At 37.6% G+C, this 26,052-nt stretch overlaps 2 protein-coding genes across 3 annotated transcripts in view; both read right to left on the bottom strand.

Moving 5' to 3' along the window:
• The window catches only part of LOC134668059 (kinesin-like protein KIF20B), a 430,310-nt gene that overhangs the window by 311,129 nt on the left and 93,129 nt on the right, over nt 1–26,052 (bottom strand). The window lies entirely within an intron of this gene.
• The window catches only part of LOC134668110 (blood vessel epicardial substance-like), a 90,927-nt gene that overhangs the window by 46,626 nt on the left and 18,249 nt on the right, over nt 1–26,052 (bottom strand). For both annotated transcript variants that reach the window (XM_063525608.1, XM_063525609.1), the window contains exons 2-3: nt 3,242–3,358; nt 3,068–3,108 (exon numbers count right to left, since the gene is read on the bottom strand). In XM_063525608.1, coding sequence (XP_063381678.1) covers nt 3,068–3,108; nt 3,242–3,358 — 158 coding nt within the window. The remainder of the gene's footprint in view (nt 1–3,067; nt 3,109–3,241; nt 3,359–26,052) is intronic.

Genomic DNA, 26,052 nt, shown 5'->3' with positions numbered 1-26,052 from the left:
GCCTCTGAATTCAGTGATGTCCCGAAATTTAGGGTGTCCAATTTGGGACAGAACATTATCCTGAGTTTCGATCATTTATCACCATGATCATTTTTGGAGTTACCATGGTTCCCAGTACAATTTGAGACTAGTTTAACGGTTTAACGAGTTAACCCCGGGTTAGTGGGAAGGTGCAAGATGCCCTTAGAGGGTTAAGTACATTAGAATTTTAACCTAGTGTTCCACTTGTCCCGTAAATTAGAAATTCCGATGTGGTAAGTCTAGTAACCCTATTTCTAACGCAGTCACAAAAGGGAATTGCAGTGCGGCCAGCTCACACTGAATGACGTTTGGGCGGGCATTAGTTCTTTGTCACTGGTGTTTGTGGACTTTGTGGCCGGTCCACGGGGTTTGAGAGTTCCGTATATTTTTGTGCGATTCGTGGTACAGTCAGCAAAAAAAAATGTCGTCATTAAACATCAAAGGGGCCAAATACATCATAACAGACCTTTATTACTAAAAAAATAAAGGATGTGTTCCGATATATTTGGCTACTTTGGCATGATGGTTTACTTGATGCTGACTGTACACAGATACCTATCCGTAGAACAGAAACTACGTTAGCACAGGACAGGAGCTAATAGTTTAGTTTGCCAATCTTATTTTTCGCTACAAAAGTGGTATTGAACGATGTTTATCGAAAAATCTTATACCTGCTCTCCACGTCCGAACACAAATATTTTATGCTAATCTGCAACTATGTAAGAACTTTTGGAAGAAATGGAAGTTAGGGTAAACTTTCCATTGGGTTGTCTTATAAAGTAAAATACAATGGCACCTATTCTTTAAGGAAAGTTATCACTGCTTCAGAGAAGTGCCGACAATAGGGTAAATGAGTCGACTCTATCTATTTTCTCTTAGAACAACAAACCACAAAGCTTACATATGCCACAGTGAATCTGTGAGCATGTGACCGTTAAAGCAAGCTATTCGCGCCACATACAGGCATTCGTAACCTAGATTAGATTAAGGAAGTAGCTGTAATGCCGGAGAAGTCTGGACCGTTCCTAACGTGTTCCGTTTTCAGACAAAAGTTAGATTCAGAAATAGGTAAGCGCCCGGTGATAGGGAGTTAGACCAAGAAAAGTCTGCTGCGATTTTGGTTGCCCACGCAGTGCAAGTGTTATTTATACGTCATAATTTCATAGAATTTTGACCTTTGCACTGCGTGGGCTATCAAAATCACTGCAGACTTGTCTTGGTCTAACTCTGCAAATTATCACACGCTTACTCTCTTAATAATAAGGTTGTTTTAGATCGTTTTGAATACATCGCTTAGCTCACTGCTGACTGTAACGCATAGCCGTAGGAGGTGCAAATAGAAATCGTCCGTAGGTAAATGAACAGCCGACAACGGGATACAATTTCTCTAAAAACGTTGTTGTCCTTTTAGATTTTCTTAGAACAACCAACCACAAAGTTGCTTATATCCCACAAAGTAAGTCAATAGGAAACATATGACGTCGTAGGCACTCGTAACCCAGATTAGATTAGGGAATTTGCTGTAATGGCGTCTGGAGTTCTGGACCGTTGCAAATGTGAGCAGCTTTCAGACAAAAGTTAGTGAGGCGCAGGTGTTCAGAATGATCACACGCTTTGTTGTGTTCGGATCATTGAAAACTCTCACAATCCTGTGGACATGATGATTCCAGTTTCAATAAGGTGAAACATTCAATTAGAATCGTTCTTATAGACTAACGTCAGTATACCAGTTCACTCTAACTTCTATTTTTTACCCAAACACTTCACATCAACATATAAAGGAGGGTGTACATATTTGTTTAGTGATTCCTCATCTGTAGGATTCTTAAACCGACCCGAGGTAAGAGCGGCCTAGAGATGTACAGTCACCTGCAATAATATGTTACACAAAGAAGGCCGCAAAAATATCTGACACGATCTTATTTGTCGAGCCATACGAGCGTGTCACATATTTTTTCGGCCTTCGAAGAGTAACTTATTATTGCAGGTGACTGTACAATGCCTAGAGTAGTGGTTCTTAACCTAGGGGTAATTACCCCCGTGGGGGTAAAACTGGTATTTTACGGGGGTAATAAGCTAACCTAATATAACAATACAACAAACGTACACGTTTTAATTTTTATTACCATTGGGAGGAGGGGTAAAATCAGGTTCCCTAGTTAGTCATAGGGGTGACCGGACTGAAAAGGTTAAGAACCACTGGCCTAGAGTAGAGGTGCCTATCCTAATCCGTTTCCCGTATTGGGTTTCAACCTACCAGATTATTATGGTTCAGTTTATCTTGAATACCTATAAAGATCCCTGTGCAGTCGGCGTCAAAAATAAGTACTCATATGTAACCTTATTACAAAGGAGTAAGGTGTAGGAGTGTTAACATATCTTTGACGTCGACAAGGCAGGACTTTGGTCTTTTATTTTTACGAGTTTTCGTCACGCTATGGACCCCTTGGGGTGTTTTTATTATACAATATATTATACTCTCAAGAGGATAATCCTTAGATATTAGGGGAAATATTTATATAATACATACAGGGAATTTCGTGAAGTTGTAAAAACTTCAAATACACGTGTTTTGTGTAGTATTATTTCATTTTTTTTTAAATAACATTAAGAATGTATGAAATATTTGACCTTAAGTAGGCTAACTACTACTAGGCCATTTTAAGCAGAATGTTGAAAAAAGATAAACTAACGATGCCCTAATGGCAACCGCCATTGACCGTACAAACGTAAGCCCACTACAGTCCCCAATGGGCTTATTTATATTCTTATATTCCTTTACTATGGAGTTTTGACCAAAAGAGTAGACCATCCTAAACAAAGAACGACCTAGTTATATAAAAGGAGGATGTTTCGTGTAGCGGCGCGACGGAGCTGAAGATGACGAGTGTCTGTGACCTTAGCATAGACTAGACGTCCCGACAGTATCTCGCCCGCGACGTAGACTACCCGTCTTTTCTAACTGCTTTAATTAGAGAGGGACTGTTATATTGAGGGATACTGTCGCGGCGCTCCTGTGCCAAGCCTACTAAGGGAGTGTACTCACTTGCCGGACAGCACGAGGGAGAGACTGTCCACCTTGGTGACCTTCTCATGCGCGTATAGCTCGTGGCAGTCGTGGCACTTGATTGAGGTGGCATAAGTTGAGCTCGCCGGAGCGGAAGATGACATGTACTCACTTGCCGGACAGCACTAGGGAGAGACTGTCCACCTTGGTGACCTTCTCATGTGCGTATAGCTCGTGGCACTTGAGATGGCGCACGTTGCGCATGCAGCGGAGCACCCGTCGGAACTGCCGCCGCGAGACTCGGAGCGGCTTGAAGAGGGCCACGTATACCTGTGGAAGATATTGAACATAAGACAATGCATACATTTTAAATGTGGAAAACTACTACACTACTCGAGGCGTCTTCGAGGTAGCGCTAGTTAGTAGAATCATATTCTACGCCGTAACTAAGTTTTACCAAGTTTCCATGCTAAAACACGAGATTTTTAAGTACTTAGGTCAGGAAACTCAGGAATAATCTGTGAAATAACTAGTTATCATAATACTTTTGGTGGCTTAATCCTCCGGGAGAATTAAATGTTAAGAAACGAGTTTTTCAATTTGTACAATTTTATTTAATTTGCTGCTTCGTTTTTAAAATCACGGATTTCCGTACTGTTGCTATAGCAACCTATAGGCAATATCCAATCAGACTTCTGCAATTAATTTTGTCGTACCCCAAAAATAACGGCGTCCCTTGTCTTTTTGCTTTTATATTTCTCCAGATTTTGGCAATGGCAAATATCACAATATTGTTCACGGGTAGGTAATAATGTTAGTCATCCCTTTTCGCTATATATGAAGACATCGACTATAAAGTTTCCCGTTTTAAAAACTATGACTTAGTTCACTTAAAGTTTCATATCACATTCATTAGGTACCTACATTAAATAATTAAAAAAGTTCCTGGCCTCCTCGAAATATGAGGATAATTAAACGGAACGTGCAAACAACTCCTTAGGTCATAAAATAGCCTTCCTTACTCAACAGTTCCAGCTAAACTCCGGGAAATGAGCTTAATTATATAACGACTATTGCTAGAGAATTATGCAAGAACACTGTGTGTAAATATTATATGATTTATAGCACTGTCGCCCACATAAGTTTGTGCCGCAGATATACATAAATTTAGTCTGGAAGGCATGTGATTCAGCCTAATAATAAGTCTTGCATATGCCATCCTTATAAAGATAATGACAGAGGTTCCAAGTAACATATAGTTTGCATCGAAACGTGGACTGAATGGATTCGTCAAATGGCTCGAGCTTTGCGTAAATTAATAAGCATGCAGAGAACAGCCTGGAGAGTTTTTTTTAGTCTTAATGTTAGTTTGTGGGTCTCGAGACGATTCTTGGAATATGTTTTTGCGTACGTCTTCCTAGTAAATCAATTCATGGAATGGAAATATAAATAAAAGGAAGAGAATTCGACATGCAGGGTTTGCTCAACACACACCTTATTTATCAATTATTTCTATCAATGCCTGCAATACTTTGGGTTAAAACGTTGTTGTAAATATTGTTTTAAGAAGTCATCTCCTGGGTTTATTTAATAAGAATACAATCTTCCAAAGATTTAGTATGTCACGTGTTTTAATTAAAAAATTGTCTGCATTTAACCTCCTTGTCTATGTTCATACGTTCTTCCAGCACACAGTTTCACTGTAACATGTCCAAATAAGCCTATTTTAAAATTCTAACACCAGTTTTGCATTTGCATTTCGGGTCCTTCCGACCGAATTAACATAATGGATTATTAAATTTCCACATTTGAGAGTTTAAGCCTCCAAAGCCATGCATATTCTACCAGTCTTTAGTCTGTAGGCAAAACAATAGAAGTTTTTAGTGAATGGCGAAATTCCTGCAACATTGTGCCGAGCCATTGTACGGATGCACGTCGAAAAATATTCATCTCGGGGCGTAGAATGGCTTTGTTTGCTTTACTGGGAAGAAAATATTGGTCTCGAATGTAATGCGTATTTTTCCGATCTTATTAGACTTCTACATTATTATGCTCAATTTCGATTTTATTATGTTGGACTTCAATAGGCATCGAGCTTTAAAAAAATCGTTCTTTATTTACGTCCTTGTTAGATGCTTGTTAGTATATAACTAGAGTAGAAAACGGTTCGGACTCATAGACTATGATATTAGATATCTACCTACTTTAATTTAATTGAGTGCAATCATTTCTAATTAAATGCAGATCTTTAAAGCATTAAAACAGATATTTCAAACATGTCAGTTAGCGTAGCTATTTTATAACGGAAATATGTTTTCCTGGAATATAGTGTATTTAAGGACGAGGCCACGACGAGGTAGTTTACAAAATAAGCCTAGTTATTATGTGAAGCCGTAGCTAGCATTTAATTGGGACCAACCAAGCCTTTATTTGACCTGTTGCTAAATTCTCTTTGGTGTGCGAGCCTCAATTTCATCAGTAATTCATGCGTATGCATTTCAGATCACGTCCCATAAGCCAGACGAGTCACAGTGTTTCGTCTAGAACAAGCTAGGTGGACAAAATTATTTTTTTGTGTTTTTGGGTAGTATTATGGTTAGTATTGCTTAATTAAATATAATTTACTAAAAATTTTAAAATACCATGAAAAAAAGCAAAAAAATAAAAATAAAATATATATTTAAATTAATTATATATTTTTTTGCAAATAAATTATTAACACAATAATAAACAAAATTTTACAGTTCATTAGATACATTATTTTCATAGTATTTACTTTAAAATATACAAAAAAAATAAAAATGTAATATAGAAAATTAATTAAAACTTAACTTATTATTAATAATTAATCTGTTAATTATTAATAACTTATAATCTGTTCTAACTCATGTATTATATCAGAATAATAATTGTTTTGCGTAAGTTTTTTAAAGTTCTTCTGAAGGATATAACACGCTTGTACCTTTTGCATTGGGCAAATAATGATATGATGAATATTTATGATAATCACCCTTCATTGACCACATTTTAGTCTGCTTGTAAGTTTGTATTTGTCGATTTTGACTCAATATAATATGCTAATGCCTCAGTAACACTTAGCTGCCTAGAATTCATTGAAGTACCTACTGCTGTCATAAGAACAAGACTACGTTGGCTTAAGTGGACTTTCTCTAATATTTTTTAACATTTTTGCCGTGTTCTATTTTCTGTCGATCACGAATCAATCGGGATTTCGGCAGCAGTTAAAATATAGGTACGTAATTGTACCAGATCTTTAACTCAGCGTTTTTTCCGTTTCAAAAGGGGAACTTTTGAAGTTTAATTTGGGTCTTCCTGCAGGATTAACATTTTCAGACGACGTTGATGCACTTGGTCTAGTTATGTACACTCGTAATTCTATATTTTGGCCATCCATACCACTTTTAAACTTTTCCACAAATTGCTTCTTTAAATCTTGACGCACTATTCCACTTGGTATTCAGTTTTGATGAATAACTGGTTAAAATATTTTTTAACCGTCTCTCAGACTCTTCTTTGAAATCTCGTAACTCATATTTTACCAATATAAACTGATAAAGGTGGAAATTTTCGTCGTTTTTCCCCTTATTTGTCCATTCTTCAAAAACCCCTTCCTTAAAATAGAGAAAACGTGTTCTGCAAAAAAAATGAAAAAAAAATGTTATGCAAATTTATGCAAAATGAAATATACACCATCATAAAATAGAATTATGCAAGTAAATAATATCAAAAATCTAGACCGGTGTCAAGCGGTGTCAAGTATTTGCTAGTCTATCAAAGTTCTAAAATGAAGAAAAAATCACCACGTTTTTAAGTGCATATTTATTGCTCTATACGAGCATTCTGATATGAACATGTTTTTATGAAAAATATAAAGTGCTTACCTTCAGTTATAAGATCTATTACCAAACCTTTTCATAAAATAACGTTTTACTTGTAAGAGATGTCGTTGAACGCATCACAAAATTGCAACTGATTAAATTGTGCAATTGCACTTACCTCATTAGCTGACTTCTGCACCCTATGGCTCATAAAATTAGAAAGTTAGACATAATCTATTAATGGGTTTGGGGGTTTCAACATGTTGTTTATCATATCTAATGACTCATTAGAGATAATTTGATAACGACTTTTGTCCACCTAGCTTGTTCTAGACGAAACACTGTGCGAGTGTAACCCGAGACACGTTAAATTGGTAAAACATTCTATATTCATATGAGAGTTATAGTGACTTACATCCTTTTGGTTTTAAACATGTTCACACGCAATTACAATCGACAACGCATGGTTTGATGAATGTAAAGTGCGGGCTTCGTTTCGTCTGCTCCGAGATTATAATGATACTTGTGTATTTTAATATGCCACAGCTTTCCTATCATTATTCTGAAAGATTTTTTGGTAAAAATATAATACAATATGCAATATTATGTTTAAGTATAAGATCTACCTTTAGACAACTAAAATGTGCAGGTAAAAACGGAGTTGTCAGCAGTGGCCATGACTTTTAAGAAAAAAAGCCCTGAAAATGGTGGTGAAAACAGTGAAAATGAAAGGTTTTTACTAAAGGGGCTCACAGATTACCAGTTCACCGGACGATATCAGCCTGTCAGTTAAACGCAAAAGTTGACAGCTCCGAACAACCGACAGGCTAATATTGTCCGGCGAACTGGTAATCTGCGCCCTTAGGGGTCATCCATTAATTACGTCACACGAATTTCCAGGTTTTTTGACCCCTCCCCCCCCCCCTCCTTGTCACACTTGGTCACATTTGGCAAACCCTTCCCCCCTAGTGTGACGTCACAGTTTTTTCTACGAAATCGCCAAATCGAATTAAGTAAGTACCTAAGTAATATTAATATTTTTTCAAAATATTTTTGACGATATAAATATTAGTAATTTTATAACCTAAAACTGCTTAGGAAAGAAAATTAAACGAATAAAAACGATTATCGTTTTAAAAACTTGTTATTTAAATGTACTGGGAATAAAATAATTTAAATAAATTTTCGGTTACTGATGAAGTTAAAGTGACGTCACAAAGTTTGTGTCTCCCCCCTCCCCCATGTCACAATATGTCACATTTTCTTGACCCCCTCCCTCCCCCTAAACGTGTGATGTAATTAATGGATGACCCCTTAACGTAGATGGTGGTCGTGTGATACGCAAAATGATCCTCTTTTGGGCTCTGTAGAGGATTGTTCTTTAGGTACATAGGTATGCCTAAGTTCGGTGACATTATTTGAGAAACAAAGATCATCTAAAATTAATCTTTTATCCTAAAATAGCGCGATAAACGCTTGTTCTAATGTTCTTTTGGCCCAGACATTGTTGACAACTGCCACACTATTCGTAGCATAATTACGGTAATTAACCTGAGCGCAATGTGGGCACGTCGGCCGTGGATTTTTTGCTACGACAATTGTCATACAAAATAACCAACTCTACCACTCAAGGACTATATTATATGTAACCTTTATTATCTTTACTAAACGATTAAGAATGTTTTTATTTTATTTTAATAGCGTATTGTGTACCCGCAATCTAAATCACTTATATTGACACCGGACGGACACGGGTTTAGTTGCTAAGTAGTTTAATAGCAGCCAATCTATTTCAGGTTTATTTATACAACAACAACGCTGGCTTAAACAGCAAAATTTCCCACATCAGCATTATATGATTATGTAAATAAACATGTCAGAAAACTCAGAAAACGTACCTCAAATATCTCGCAATGTTTATACTTTCTTTATTTACTTCTGGAGTTCAATTTGAAAATGAACCAAGTCTGATTTATTTTTAATTTTATTATTTTATTGCAACAGTATTGACAAAGGAAAACACTGAAGTCTTCGGGAATAACGAATAACAAAAATATTTGGTACAGACGTCACCGTCTCAAATAAGTGAAATAAGTCAAAGGTGATGCGAATGTGAAGGTGACATTTTAGTTTACGCAATTCGAAGTTAGTAAGCGTATTTGGTATTCTGTTCTTAAGTCTTTATTCACATTTCAAAGTCATAATATAGTCGTACCAACAGCATTGAAGTTAAACATGGCTAAGACAAGTTCCAACAGCTAAGTTGAGACTGTAGAGAGAGTTCCAAGGATGCCAACATCAATGTTGTATCTTTCCCACAACTTTACCTCATGCATAAAGTTGAATAATGAACTAAACAACTGTGCAGCGATACTGGAGCGAGAGCATGCACATATTTATTTAGTTAAAACATTATCTTAGAAACATCAAAACTCTCTGATCTTATCGTTTATGATGCCGTTTGCATCATCACCTGCTGTTTGGGTGCTCAGTGTCTAAATGTAAATATAACTGCTGTCTATGTTTCTCTATTCTTCTAGTGCTTTATTTCATGCATGCGTAAAATAATTTATTTCGAATACAGTCAAATACATAGTCATACTCATTTCCCTAATTATTAGATACACTAGATAAGCGCTGGTGGCCTAGCGGTAAGAGCGTGCGACTTGCAATCCGGAGGTCGCGGGTTCAAACCCCGGCTCGTACCAATGAGTTTTTCGGAACTTATGTACGAAATAACATTTGATATTTACCAGTCGCTTTTCGGTGAAGGAAAACATCGTGAGGAAACCTGCATACATCTGCGAAGAAATTCAAAGGTGTATGTGAAGTCCCCAATCCGCATTGGGCTAGCGTGGGGACTATAGCCAAAGCCCTCTCGCGCTCGAGAGGAGGCCTGTGCCCAGCAGTGGGACGTATATGGGCTGAGATGATGATGATGACTAGAAAAGTATATTTCTTGTACTGCAATGCAATATGTAGCATCATTATTTAAAGTAATTGCTTCAAGAATCAAGTGCTCTCGCCGGAATGAGTTAAAACAATGTCGAGTCGCTACAAATGGTCAGTAAAAGCAAAGAGAGTATTTTCAGTCTTACAGAAATAGTAAATGGATACAATCACAATAAAATCACTGACATAGTTGCGACTTGCGACCTATTTGTGCAAAGCGAATGTATATTGGAATACAAATTAAAAGTAAACATTGCTAAGAGCAGCACTAGGCATAGTTGTGCAAGCAAGTCATCTTGCAAAATGTATAGTGAGATGGGCAGATGAGATGAGATGGAGTATTGAATATGTTATTTCTGTATGGTTGAATCTTTCATAACGTATGTCTGATGTAAATGACAAACACATGAAAATCATATACTTACATAAATAATAGTAATAAATTTAGAAAATCTAGTTTTTATGCAGGTGTTCATATCCTGCATACCGGATAACTTTGCTGACAGTACAAAATATTAAAAAGGTAGGATGGGATCGCAGGGCTCACTTTGAACTACACCGACAAGAGCCGATAAATAAGAAGATGAATATTCCTGAAGACATCAGAATCTGGTTTGAAAACAGATAGAAAAATATTATTTATTTATATGAGCCTAGGTGTCCCACTGCTGAGCAAAGGCATCCCTCCTCCCTTTCCACGAAACAACAAAAAATATATTTATAATTTAACCAGACAGGCTATCATGAATTGCGTTCTCGCGTGAGACTTCATACTTAAAGTCGTGCTAGATGTATGGAAGCGCGCGCGAGAACGCAACTCATGCAGGTCAGGTCTTCCATTTTAAAACATTTTATTCCAGGGACTAACGTAAGATAATTTACACCCACTTATCAGTACTTATCATAATACACCCAGCAAAGCCATATTGTTAATTTCAGCATAGCCTTGTTAATCACCCTGTAGTATACCCTCCAGCAACAGACAATTGGACGAAACAATTGCCTGTTGACATTTGAAACTAATTGGAATCCAATTACAAAAGTTTACAGCGCAGCGGGAAACTGTAGGAGGATCGCGAAGTGACGGACAATAATAAACTTAGGCAAGGTGAAAAGTTTCCGACAAAAAGTCCTTTTTACGAGTAAATATGTGCTTAGGAGGAGTTGGTGAAAAGTTTCTAGCTGATAGTCCTTTTTAAATAGGTGCTTATGACTTGCAAGGAAGAGAACAATCTCACACTTGAGGATGCCGAAGACCGGGCAAAGTGGAGAAGACTAAGCAAGAAAGCGGACCCTGGCGCTAGGCCGGGAAAACGCTAGGTTGAAGAAGAAGAAGAAGCTTATAAGGAATCCACTTTTGTTAAAGATATAATTTTTATCAATAAATTCCACCAATAACAAAATGGCATTTTTGGTGTTCGTCAGTAATTCTACTTTCCAAGAGAAAATGCACTAATCACAAGGTGTGCAACTATGCATATAATAAGAAGTTGACCAGGATCTCATCATCAGAACCTGACAGCATGACAATGAAACTAAGCGACCTGTGAAACCGTTTCAAACAATATTTTATCATCCGGCCCAGATGTCTTCGAGAAGCGTTCCCGACGAATTCAGGACAGTCTCTTTGAAATCATGGAATCAATTACAAATACTGTGACTAAATCTTGATGGCCCAGCAACTAAAATGTACCTAACATTAGGAAAGTTAGGAAACAACCCCAGTTAACTACGGAAACCTTGTGGGAGCATACCCTTGACTAACTTTCATTAAACTGATGAACTAAATGGGATCAATCAACCGTCCGGGCACATTAGTACTCAGATATTCCACTCGGCGAAATGCTTTGGCTGTGTCAATATTATATTAGGTATGCTAATTTTAGGGTCACTATTTATGAGACTTCGAAATTTGGATTATCCGTGACATTTGTCAGGAATAGAACGAAGAGACGCGCAAACTAAACAAAAAGAAAAAAAATGTACGAACATGTGTGAAAATACACGAACTTTGAAAAACTACCTCACCTCCCAGCCTAGTGTTGCCAATGATTTGACAACCCTAGCGAAATGCAAACAGCCTACGTAACAAGGCAGTTTGACACTTGGGCCCAATAAGGTCAGCTAACGAGTATAACAAACGGTGACAAGGCTGCCTTACCGTAACCGCAATTTACGCGTACCTAATCTATTTACATTTGTGTGAGATTCCAATCAGAAAGTTCAGAAATTAAAGAAATCGTGCTAGAGTTGTCGGAAAAGAAACATTTATCTTGTTAGAGGTCGATTAATCTTTAGTTGTACTTTACACTGGTCGACTCAAATATCTTATGTTATGAGTAACATATTTGTAAGTAAGTAAGATATTTGTGTTGGAAACGAAAAGCGGTATCAGCTTTGAGCCCTTCTGAATCAATCTCAATATGGTTACCATGTTGCACAGACATCGGTATCAGGAGGTTTATACCAAGCGGTTTCACTTTTCTACTCCATCAAAATGTTTTAATGCAATATTTTATAATTCTTACATTTCTTACATTGACACTACTGTTATAGTTTAGTAGTACTTAGTAGTCAATATTTAGTTATGTCACAGTAGCCTGTGTGCTGTAGTACCTAAATATCACGTGCAATTCTACGCAATTATTCTCTCCATTTTCAGTTACCGAACACAGTTGCCGTTAGTGCCGCGCCTTACGCGTACGTTTCAAATATGTATTTTAGGAGAGACAACCCTACCGCATTGATAGGTTTAGAAATGTGACCATTGAAACATCGACTTTATTTAGTGTGCAATTGTAATAACAATAGAAAATAATAAAGATAACAATAGGACTTGCAGATTCTATGCCAGGTTTATAGCACAATTTATAACATTAAGTCACGAGTGCTCACAGAAATCATTTGTGTTAGGTAAGAATAATGCTAACATTAAAATTTTAATTTTGCTAACCGAATTATGCATCAGCTCCCCGCACTTCAGCAGCTTTTAATCATTTTAATGGACGGCTGCTGTATACCTACTGGTCCTACTGGATTCAGAATACGTGCAAACAAACTCACGAATTCTAGGATTTCTAGGTATCAGCTGCAAATAACATGGTCAATTGATCAATCGGTCACTACTGAAATGTCCAGCGACAAATGTTCGAATTCAAATAATTTTGGAACGCGAAATGCGAGTGGGTGACGGTAGGGTGTTTTAGTTGTGTGTTGAGGATTGATCAGTAACGTTAGAGCATTTAGTAACTGGAGAGACCTTGTCTGTCATTTTCTGTGCAAAACAGCCGGCCAATTTTTGCGGGGGAGGGGTACGTCAAATAATAAACGTCAGTCCATACAAAAGTATGAACAATTGTGCAAGGTTATCGGCAGAGGGTTACCCCTCTCTTAAAGGCGTCTCCGGTTATTGAATGCTCTAAGTCAGTAACAAATTAACAATGGGTCGTTGGCCAGCAGAGCAGCGTGCATATATGCTATTGAGACGTATCTTACCAAAGATTGTCACTTATACCTACCGCAAGGCATAAGTTATGCATTAATTTCGGAAGATGCGGTAAAGTTAGGAGGACTGCGTACAGAGCGAAGATCGACATTTAGAAATCGACATCGACATCGAAAATGACATCATTTTCCAAAATAGAAATCCATAAGAATCTTCCATTTATAAGTAGTTTTAGTTTTTTATTTATCACATTTTGAAATCGGAATCTGCCGCTGGACCACCTGTATATTTATGGCTGCTCTAGAAACTCCATATAAAGCTACCAGCCTTATTTAGCAAACTAACTATATTGGAACAAGCAACAGCTATAAATCCGTTACATAATGAACGATCTGTCACAGAATGCAAACAAAGAAACTGAAAAAAGGTGGGAAGGAAATGCAATTAACTATGACCTAAAACAATGGGAACAATGCTCTCCCATCGAACCCCATGAACCCGACATTGCAGCTTGAATCGACAATTAAACAATGAAAATGAAAAATGAAAAAGTTACTGTAGAAGAAGTAGAAAACCGGATCCCTTTGTTTGACATAATTATTGAAAGGCGTAATCGAATTGTGAGACATAGTAACAGTGAATAATTTTACGGTTTAGACCGAGTGACTAAAAACAAGTGAGTCTAAACCGTAAAATTATTCAATGAAAGTCGTAATGTAATGATTGTCAGATTAATCAGATTATTTTCAGATTTTCAGGATTTTCGTAAGGTAATCTCCTATAGATAGGTTAGTTTTGTTTTATGGCAATCCCGAAAAGTTACGAGTTTCAAAGAAAAACCAAATTATAACTAACGAAAATGTGGACAAACAATACATTATGACTTATAACTTTATGGGAAACAATAGAGACCCTAGTAAAACAGTTACAGTAAGCTTTGTCACTTAACTTTATGGAGTGAAAAGGAATGATACTGGTAATATGGCACATGTGACAACGAATAAAGAACTCGTGCGTTTACCGTTAAAAGTAAACGCGGGGAAGAATGAAGATTCTTCGTGTGACTTATTAAGTCAGCGTGTTTTAAAATGTCTTGTCCCAAATTAAGTGAGAAATACAAGCCAAGGGAATGACAAATACCTAAATGTTCTTTGTGATGGGAGAAAAGAAATGAAATTTCGTCGCATGGTGTCAGAAAATCACAAGTGCGCATTAATAACACTCCTGATGCTGGTGTACCTAAAGGGTCTATATTGGGGTATATGACATACCTAAGTAACTAAGTAGGGAAGTATAATACGATTTATTTTTAAATAACAACGACAAAATGACGGCAACTTTACGTAACCCAGGTATAATTATTAATAATGGTCGTGTCAAACGACACCGCCATTCCCCGTCCAATAAAAGAACCGCCAACGATACAGCACTCTATTACCAAGCGGCGCCTCCCTAAAATTTGTCATATTTCACGTAAAAATTTACCGTAATAGAGTTCGGACCAAATTTGCCGCGAACAGGAAACTTTTAGTAGCACTCGGTTGCACGTAATCGATTTTGTGACACCAGCACGACACCTTTAAGTTTAATAGCAATTCAATTTCCATACGCGGCGAAATAATGCCTTTGTTAATGAGGTTTTTATTTAGCATATTATCTCCAAAAAGAGCCAACGTGAAAAGGCACATTTACGCTCCGATGACTTGTTAATGTGAGAAACAAAACATGTAGATATATGTGTTGATACTGACAAAGAGAATTTAGACTAGAGGAATATGGTCAATACGATAGATAGGCCATCTCTTTTCGAGCGATCGCGCCATACCTTTGGCCTACTCTCGAATAGATGGCGATACTTTTTGACATTTAACAAATTTAACACATATCGGTGAAAAAATAAGGATCAAAGTAATGGCGTTCTAAAAGTGTTAATCATTTGTATCGAAAGATGGCAGTACATTTACTGACTATATAATTTACTTAGACAATGTTCCTCTATTTCAAATTCTCTTTGATATTGGTGATCATTTGATCATGTTTTCTGTCCAATGATCCGGATCAGACGTGCACAGCAGTCGCCTGAAGGCACACTACAAACAACATGTATCTTTTTCAATAATACAAATGCAATAGTCCCCTAGTTCTGATCGAGATAAAGTTCAACTTCAATATTAAACAGAAAGACGATACGCGTTTCTGTAAGTTAACTAGTATTTAGAAGGTAGCCTTTACCCCGGAGCAAAGGGGGTCGAGGCGCCAAGAGTAATTGCGTTGGCGACTAACTCCCTGTGGGGAGAGCGACAAAGTTGCTTTTAAAGGGTTATATTATAAGCTGTAAAATGACGACGTGACGTGCGATAAACTTTGCAGAGGTATTAAAAATACACGAGCAGGTAAAAGAAAAAACTCGATCCCTCCGGCCGTCGGTAAATTTAGACGATGAAAAAACCCCGTGAAGTGGCTGAGTTTGAGGTAAGGATTCGCATTTGCAGGTGATTCACACCTTTCGACGTTAAAATCGACTGCTTATGCCCCTTTTTGAAAAGTATACTTTATTTCGCGTTAATCACGGTTTATTTTCAGTTAACTGGACGAGAAGTAGGTAAAACCAGAGCTAAGTACGCTAAAGCTGTTGAAAGATGGCTTAGCTTATACCTAAGTTTCAATAATCTGACGCTGAAGATGGAATCGAATTAATCTTTGTAAAATTACTTTAATCTAACCGAATTCTATTTTAGAAATATTGGGTTTTATTTAAGCCTAGTGATTATGGAGTGTAGAAGTAAAGGAGAGCTATCTTTTATGATAAGACGGTTGTAAAAGTGTCCAGCTGTCAGTATAAAGAATAGTTCGAAATCTCTCCGGTGGCGCTAGTAGGTAGCACCGGGAACTAACATGAATTTAGACCTTATTGACTGAGTGAAGTGCGCTGTCAGTTTTTTGAAATTTTATTAAAAATTTTCATAAAGTGATTTATTTAATTTAGGATTTCCTTGTGCAGTAAAACTAGCCGCCCCTGTCTCAGTACGCATCATATAGACTGCCACCTCTGTTATCTAGCCACCTCGGGCCTGGGCTTATGTATGGGATTGTGTATGGGGGTTGCGGACTACGAGCCGTCCTACAAACGGCTAAACGGTAGGACGACTCGTAGTCCGCAACCCCCATACACAATCCTACCCAACGACGTGGACTACGAGGCGGCCTACAAGGTAGGAGTGTGAATGTGGGGCTTTAGGGCAAATCCACCGCTATAGGATATATTTTCTATAGTAAAAATGGGAAAAGTTTTCATCGTAAACAGTTGCCAAAGTGGGCGTAAGAGGAAAAAACAGAAAAATGTTACGAATTCCGTATCTTTTTTCCAACCAACGGTAAGTATGTAATTTTCACTACACCTTATAAAACAAAGTCCCCCGCCGCGACTGTCTGTTCGTGGGTTTGAATGTATCTTTGCGATAAACAAACTACTGGACGGTTTCAGTTCGATTTTCATGTATCAATAGAGTGATTCTTGAGGAAGGTTTACGTATATAATTTGTTGACTATAGTTCGTTTTTTTTAGCATTAGAAAGAACTTGCAAGAAGGTAAGCGATTTTGACATGTCTTTTAATTGAAAAACGCTTTTTAAAATTCAAAAACTATTACTGATGAAAGCAGAAGAATATAAATGATCGTATTAGATTCATAATTGTTACATATTTGCCGTAACTTATTTTTAAAATGTGTTTTTCAATTAAAAGACACATCAAGATTGTTTACCTAATTTCTAATGCTAAAAAAAACGAACTATAGTGCGAAGCCGGTCGCTAGTTATTTAATAAAATATTATATTGTGATTTTTATATTTTTCTTATAAAATTCACAATTTCACTTCAACAATTCTTCATTTTTCTATTAATTCTCAGACTCCGGCACGGTTAGAAAGTTGGAAAAAGTCGTTAGGAATTGCATTAAAAGCAAATGATTATATTTGCCATCTTCATTTTAAAGAAGAAAATATAAATTTGTACGAAAAGTTAACTATTAAAGGAGAGCTCAAATATATTCCTACACAAAGAAAAACGCTTAAGGAAGAAGCTGTGCCCACGATTGAGCATCAGTTTATTCCCATTCCCGAACATGAACTCCAAGCCAATACTATTCACATAGAGGAATCTTTCGAACCATACCCCAATCAACCTAAGGACGAGCAGCAACAACAAATCAATGCCGAGCAACAGGAATTATCAGAAGATCAAAATGATTCTAATAATTTAATGGATTATGAAATGATACAACAGGACTTTGCGGAACCATTGTTTAGTCAATATCAGGATACTAATGTAACAATTAATCCAATAGAGAATTTTAAAAGTAAGTTTCGGGCATTTTCGTTGTTGCCGCCTTTTTGGCTACATGCAGAAAATCCTAATGGGCTGGAATTTATGCGAATGGATCCAAAAACTCAGAAGATTAAACATCATATACGTTTAAACGATGATCTAACTGTCACTGTAAGTGTTTATTAATGTAACAATAAAATTCGGTTGGCATGATTTGAATTTGTTACGAAACATAATTGCTATTTAATTGCAGGTAATTTTTCCCAATAATGAACAATTGCCACTAAAGGAGAAAATTAATTCATATGACAACACCTACGATTACTTAAAATCGGTTGAAAGATGGCCTTTGTGCGTTGGTACTCAGATTGACGACAATAAGTAAGTTTTGGTAGATTGTTAACCAAGGGATGAACGCAGTGAGAGTATAGTCCGAGGCTAAAATGATGCCATTCACCCGAGTTAAACACTCTACTTTTCATTTCGAATACGAGGAACCTAGCCCCAAAGCACAAAACAGATAGGTACAGAAATCAACCTACATACAAACCGCGCTCGAGCAACGCACACATTGACACTGCTCACGGACACGATATCTCGGACCGGTTAGGACCACTGTGAGCGCGAGTGCCATCCGCTTGAGACACGCGTCTGTGAACTTTTTTGTGCAATAATGGAGAAACAAAAAAAAAGTTATTATAACTGTACAGTGGACGGTTGTTTAAATTCAATATTAATCGGTGAATTGTCGTTTTTTAAGCTACCAGTGGTTTCAGAGAGAATGCAAATGCGAATTTATTACATTGTACATGAGAATGCGAATTTATTATAATTTAAAATATAATAATCGTGCATTTCGCCAATCTCGAAATCATCGCAAGATATTTTCTGTGACAAATTTGTAATATAACAATGACATTAAAATTAAAATACCTATTTGAGTTTTTAATGTTATTATTAATTTATATTTCCATTCTTCCCGTTTTATCCTCAACAATAAATCAAACAACTAGATTCGAGATACGATACGATAGATACGAGTGCCACTACCACGATAGTTTTTGTGCATGCCATAGTTCGCAACCCTAGAGCGACCGCCGAGCGTAGGTATGAAAAGTAAAGTACATACATGTGATTGACTTCTGTTCCTATCTGTTTTGTGCCCAAAGCTTGTACTATGGGTGTAGGCGATAATACAACTGTTTGCAGTCGTCTTATGAATATATATACCATAATGTAACAGTTGTATTTAAAATAAAAGGATAACTCGTAAGCCTAATAACTTTGATTTTATTTAACATTTTTGTCATTAAAAATATTGTATGTAACGGTACATTAAATAGGTCTTAATTCTTGAACCTATCCTATTAAAACTCGACTTTTATGTGTATTTTAAGAACCCTTATTATGTAGGTACCTGTAGATTAAAGCACTATTTATACATAAACAATGGTACAGGAGAATAATAAAAGATAAAAACGAATTTATCTAATATATAATTACATCAATTTTCAGATTTTGTAAAGGTGTGATTATTGGTGATGATACTTACGAAAGAAATCAACAGTACCCAAGATGTAAATCTTGTCGAATATTACGAAATCGTTTGCAGAACCGTAATTCCACTTCAACTCTATTACAAAAAATGGCAGAAGCTAAACGGCGCGCTTCAAATCTTGTACATAAATGCAAGCGTCTGAAGAGGACGGTAAGTCTTATGCCGGCTACATACGTAACGATAAATCGTTGCGATAAAACTGTGCAGTCCGACTGTGCAGATAAATCGAACCGTGTGTATGACAAATCGTTACGATAATCGACAATCGGACAATCGGACTGCACAGTTTTATCGTTACGTATGTAGCCGGCATTAAAGCCGTAACAGACTACCGCACCGCGCCACGACCTTGATGGTGCGGTTAAAATATCTCTTTCACGCTCCAAATTATAGCTACATCCTTAGCCCCCTCCAGACTATGCGCGTGAATCGCGGGCGAAGCCGCGAACGCGAGTGTGGAGTCGATTTCGCAGGTCTGCGTTCTGGACTCCACACTCGCGTTCGCGGCTTCGCCCGCGATTCACGCGCATAGTCTGGAGGGGGCTCTTAACGCACGTACGGCGACCACCTTACGACTATCGGTACGTAAAGTCGCGGTATGGTGCGGTAGTCTGTTACGGCTTTTTATCAAAAATATATTAAATAAATAAATATTAGGGAACATCTAAAGGCCCCTGTACACAATGGGCCAGCGCCGGCCAGGCCAAGGGACGCTGCCATGCGGTAGAATGAGGTAGCAATATCACTTGCTCCCTCTAACGCATAAATGCGTCCCCCAGACTGGCCCACGCTGGCCCATTGTGTACTGGCCTTTACACAGGTCAACCTAGCCCCAAACTAAGCAAAAGTTGTACTATGGGTACTAGGCGACGCTATAATATACTGTATTTGTATAATTGAAGACGTAAAATAATACAAAAAGAAACTTGAGCAAGAAGTTTTCATACATATTTTTCGAAATCATTTCGAAGTCCCTTAAGGCGTATCCAGATTAGTAAATTTTTCGCCAATCTGATTCAATTGCCCGATCGAATCAGGATCGAAGTGCGGATGCAAATACCAATTTGGCTCGCCGAATTCAACCGCCGATAATGACCGATATTACCGATAAAATGAAGTGCAGATGCAAGAATACCAATTTGTGAGGCCAGTCTGGATACCATTTCTGGATTTTTTCAATGTAGAGGGCTCTAATATCACCATAAATCTAAAATTAGAGATTGACGCCAATTTCATTTCTGATAAAATCAACCGATTTGATCAGTCCCGTCTGGATACCACTTTACTTAGCTGTTGTTTTTTATTCGCACACCCGCTTATAGACCAACAAGAAATTGTAGAAATTAAAAAGTGGCAACATCGTAGTGTCGTCCCTTTCAAATCAATCTAAGAAAACGGGACGGCACTACGATGTTGCCACATTTTAATTACTACAATATCTTGTCGGCTTATAACTTTATACATTGTACCTACTTGAGTAACGAATTTCATATCGACCGTTCATATAATTGCAGAATATCCAATTAAGAGAGAAAATTTCCTTGGCTAAGGCGCAGTGTGCAAAGAAATCGGATACCGATTTTGATTACACAACATTAATAACATTACATTTAAATATAAGCTACTAAAATTAACAATAAAATTTAAAAATTTACAAATCACATTAAAGAATAATGATATACAATATATACACAAAAACACAACAATACATACAAAACTAACCTACACCTGTCCTTACATGCCTGTTGCAACAGTGCACAATATAAGGACAGTCAAGCCGATCTGCGATCATCGCCAGGACAGTGTTGGCGCTGGCCCGCACGCGCCGCACCACCGCAGCTGCGCGCACGCGCATGATGGCGTGGAAACAGGCCGTGTGGGCCCCGCGAACATGCCCGAAGCGCTACAGTAGCGGGGCAGCCCCAACACCGCCCTGAATGCGTTATTGTACTGGACGCGGAGCGCGTTGTACGCTCTTTGCGTGTAGTCCGCCCACAGGCCACACGTGTACAGCGACGTGCAGTACGCTTTGAAAAGCGTTATCTTCACGTCACTACTACAACGAGCAAACCTGCGAGCCAACATGTTCGCCCTTACGCACAACGCCCTCCGCTCCCGCTCCATATCCACATCATCCTTGAGGTCCGCAGTAACAATATGCCCTAGGTACTTGAAACTCTGTACTCTGTCTAAGAGAGCTCCGTTAAGCATGACAGGTGGCACATATATTTTTAGGATACAGTTCCTACCTAGTCCATATACTTAATGTACCCATCAATATATTTCTGCCTGGTGTTTTTGGGTTTAATTCTTTTGAAATGAGGCGTAACTTTGGGCTGTGGACGTTTTTTATCGCTTACCTTCTTTCTAATGCTAAAAAAACGAACATAGCCATATAAATATTAGTACTATTATAAATGCAAAAGTGTGTCTGTTACCTCTTCACGCTTAAACCGCTGAACCAATTTAGATAAAATTATGGAGATAGTTTGAGACCCGAGGTCCTATATTTTTTATTGAATAATAATTTTGACTTGTTTTCAGAGATTTTTCTCCGTCATGAGATATTCGTGTGGAGGAAACGATCACCCTGATCCCAAAATGTTTGCACAAGTTTACCGATTGGCGTCTTGTTTTTCCCTAATACGCCCTCCGAAAGGTTGTAACGTTTCCGGCAAAGATTTGCTGAAGAACTTACTAGGAGCAAAGGATATGGTAACTGGTTCAAACGAGGCTAAGCAAGCATGGCTGGAAAGCCTCGACCATATACTAGATAATGGTGAACCATTGATTGATGGTTATGAAGACCATGACTACACCAGTGACGCGGTGCAGTCTTACATTGCTGGGTACATCGTCCGCAAATTGCGAAAAATCGTAAAATGCAATAATTGTTTGAAACTCATACAAATGAGTCCCAATGAGGGAAAACTGTTAGTGAGAAACGACGTAATCGATAAAATGGATTTATACGGCGGGTTAATTTATGCTAGTGACGATCTATTCAATCTGACCAAAATGATAGAGAAATGTATGTTAAGAGTAATAAGCAAAGCTTTAACCAATATGGAGACGATCAGTGAAATTACGCAAGATTCGCAAGAATGACTAAAAGGAGCATTGATAAAAGTTGGATGTGTCGACCATTTCAAACATATATTAAAAAATGTTATCGATATGTACGTAGTTATGCGAGCCCACTTTCTGGCAAAATATAAAAATAAACGTTACGCCGCAGCCAAAACCAAAACTAAAATGAATAGGATAAATGCCAAGTTATTGTCTTAATTACTAATAGTTCGCCCCGAACTAAGAACTCGCATTCGCTGAAAACTACCGCGCAGCGCGCACACTCAGGTTTTGATTTCCAACTCAATCTCACTAGTGATACTTAGGTAAGTAATACTTTATATACGAGATTACCGCCATGTGGGATGTTGACTCGACGATCATTGTTGCGATAGTCGTCTCAGCGGACGGTCTCATAGCGAAGAGTCTCAACCAACACCTAGAGACTGGATCAAGGGTCAGATGCAGGCAAATTGTGACAAAACATTCGCTGATGTTAACAAGAAATAACTCAAAATGTAGTCAATATGATGGGTGCTGAGAAAGGGGCGGCTACAGGGCCTGGGGCCTAGGGCGGCAAAGACTGCAAATCCGCCACTACATTATACATATATAAAAATGTGTTCGGGTGTTTTTTTTTGTTTTGTGTTTTTATATTTTACTTTTATATTAATATTAAAAACGAAAAACAAAAAAGAGCCTTTTATTTCTCGCCGGTAAAACAAACACAATATTATAAACTTAAATTTACATTAGGTTTAGTATTACAATAATATTTAATATTCCTCAAATCAATGTTCTATTATGCTTGGTTATGTAATAAGTAGTAAGTAATTATATTTTTTTCTTGTAATTTATTCTGCAACAACCCCTCCTGTGAGGGTGAAGGCCTCCTCCAGTGATGCTGGTCATCACAATTTCTGTTCTCTATCTTTTTCAACTTACATATGTATATCAATATTAATTTATATATTGGTATTAAATACCTACAAATACAAATAATAAAAAGCTAATAAATACTCTTATCGGGATTCGAACCCGCGACCTCCTGCTTCATAAGCGGGGTCACTACCGACAAGGCTAAAAGACCGTCAAAAATTGGTTCGCGATGCACAGTGGCGCCGCGGCGCGGCCTATTTAATGTTTTTGAGGGACACTTTTTAATACATGAAGATTGTTTTCCTCATCTCTACCTTCCATACTAGTGATATTGTGAATTGCTCAAAATACCAATTTGATGGAAATGCCAATAACAAAACGGATCGTGTTTACTTATTTTGAACGAGGCAAGTACGAAATTTGGATGGTTCAAGGCCAGTTTTATTAAAATCCTAAACCAAATACAGCAATACCCATCTACAGATGAATAAGTAGTCCACATCAGTTAACGGGTAAGTGCCGCAAATGGTGAGATAGTTCCAAGTGGAAGCTGGTAAACGCACGCCATCAATCTTATTTTATCGACTCGCAGTCCGCTGTGCACGTAAAATTCACATTCGCGCCTTTAAGGTATTAACATTTACTGTGAACTTCGACTTTTAGATCCCAGACTCGAAAAATTATTATGCTAATGGAGATTTCTTATTTCTATACATGTAGACTTGTAGAGGATAAACTTTGCAATTCACAAGTCGGTTGAGGAATCAATTGCAATTTATTCTTGCCTCCCAATTAAGTCTTAATAAATTAATCATCTATTAGCCTCCGATCATGCTTAGTTTGCACCGACTTTGCAATGACAATGGATACATGCTAATAACATATTATCTATTCCACAGCAGCGTGATACTTGACGTATGTATCACTTGGCATGAAAGCTTAGCGTGGTCCGATTCTATTTGATAGTATATGGTTCAATCAGATGTGCTCTTGTAAGTGGCGGATCTAGGGCAGGCAAATTGCTTGAGGGCGCAACAGCATAGAGTGCAAGGAACCCAGCTCTAGAGAAGGCTGAAACCATAAATTACTAAAATGGGGCAGTTTCCAATCTGTAGTCCTTATCCTTAGCACTTCTGGGTTAGGTACAAATAAATGGGTCCCTGCTGTAGCCCTGATTTTTTTTGACAAGGACTTAGATTCCTAGCTTTGAACTAGCCTGTCAATGTAGATTTGACAACTAAAAGTCTCACCTTCTAAAAATGTTTTAGAAAAAGCGCAAACCTGCACTACTGCTCTGCTCTGGAATATTTATTCCTAAAATTAGTTTATTAATTCATAAAGGTCCCTGTTGTGATAGACATTCCATACGACACTGGTTGAGAGCCAAGTCGGATGATCCCAATTACAATATCCACGGAACGAGACCAACAGACTATATTGGCATCAGCGTGCATCGCCTTTGCATAAAATCGATAGTTTTACCCGCAAACACCTTAGGCCTTGTTACGATTGGGATATTTGGAATTTGTTTACCTACTAACTTCTTGGGGTAAGATTGGATGTTGTTTGATGGACAAATGTTGCGCAGACATTGTAGACTCAAATGTCATGTTGCTTGCAAAAAAGGATGTTAAGATAGAAAATCGATTGAGTTCAGTTCGCCTAATTACTTTAGCTAAGATCTAGTCTGAAACTCAACGTGCAGCCACAGAATTGTGTCTATAAGGCACGTGAAAGTAAACATGCAGCCACAGAATTGTTTGCAGATAACAAGAAGGAACAGAATAAGCTAGAAAAGCACAACTGTGCGACGAGGTCGCGGAAACATCGTAACTTTAGATTGTCTGGGCTGAAATTTTGTCTATTGTGGTTGAAGAGGAATTGAAATAACGACCTGAGCCCTGAGCAGGCGTGCTGCTCATACATATCTATTTATAATTAGAATCCAATGTGTTTTTAGGGTTTTACATAAACAGAGGATGTGGAGACGTCTTGGCTGTCATTTTTAACCGACTTCCAAATCCCAAAGGAGGAGGTTATCAATTCGGTTGTATGTTTTTTTTTATGTTTGTTACTCCATATCTCCGGCATTACTGAACCGATTTTGAAAATTCTTTTTTTGATTGTATGTATATGCATACAGATTGGTCCCGTTTTTATCAAAACCCAGTTCTGATAATGGGATCCATGAGGAATCGAGGGAACTCCTCAAATCTTAAAGGCATGCGAATAGAGATTTTTCTATTTTCATCCGAAAATCAAGCATTTTCATGCAAACCTGTCGCATTTGATGAAGTGGAACTGCTGATGATGATCAGAACAGAACTCTTCAACGACGCATAGTTCATGTTTGGCGATTTGTCTTCTTCGTTATGTTTACTTCGTTTTGTTTCGTTTTTAAGCCCCATTTCTGTCAAGCTCGAGTTCTGATCATGGGATCCATAAGGAATCGATGAAACTCCTCAAATCTTGAAGGCATACATATAATGATTGTTGTGTTTTTATCAACAAATCAAGTATATACATTGAAAAAAGTGACATTTGAGGAAGTGGAACTGCTGATGATGACCAGAACGAAACTCTTTAACGACGCATAGCTCGCGTTTGGCGATTTTTCCTCTTCGTTATGTTTGTTAAGCAAGTTAGGTTTTTAAGCCATATTTATGTCAAGCTCAAGTTCTGAACATGGGATCCATGAGTAATCGAGGGAACTCCTCAAATCTTAAAGGCATACGTATAGAATTTTCTGTATTTTCATCCTAAAATCATTAAATCTGTCGCAATTGATGAAATGGAACTTCTGATGATGATCAGAACAGAACTCTTCAACGACGCATAGTACACGTTTGGTAATTTCTGTTGTAGTTTGTAACCTTCTTTGTGTAGACAAACGTTAAGTCTTCTATTTTCTATTTTTGATATATTTTAAAATATTTTAAAATTGCTTAGTTACCTT

The sequence above is a fragment of the Cydia fagiglandana genome, chromosome 10, assembly GCF_963556715.1.
Source record: "Cydia fagiglandana chromosome 10, ilCydFagi1.1, whole genome shotgun sequence".
Taxonomy (NCBI): domain Eukaryota; kingdom Metazoa; phylum Arthropoda; class Insecta; order Lepidoptera; family Tortricidae; genus Cydia; species Cydia fagiglandana.
This window is presented reverse-complemented; position numbering and strand designations above follow the sequence as displayed.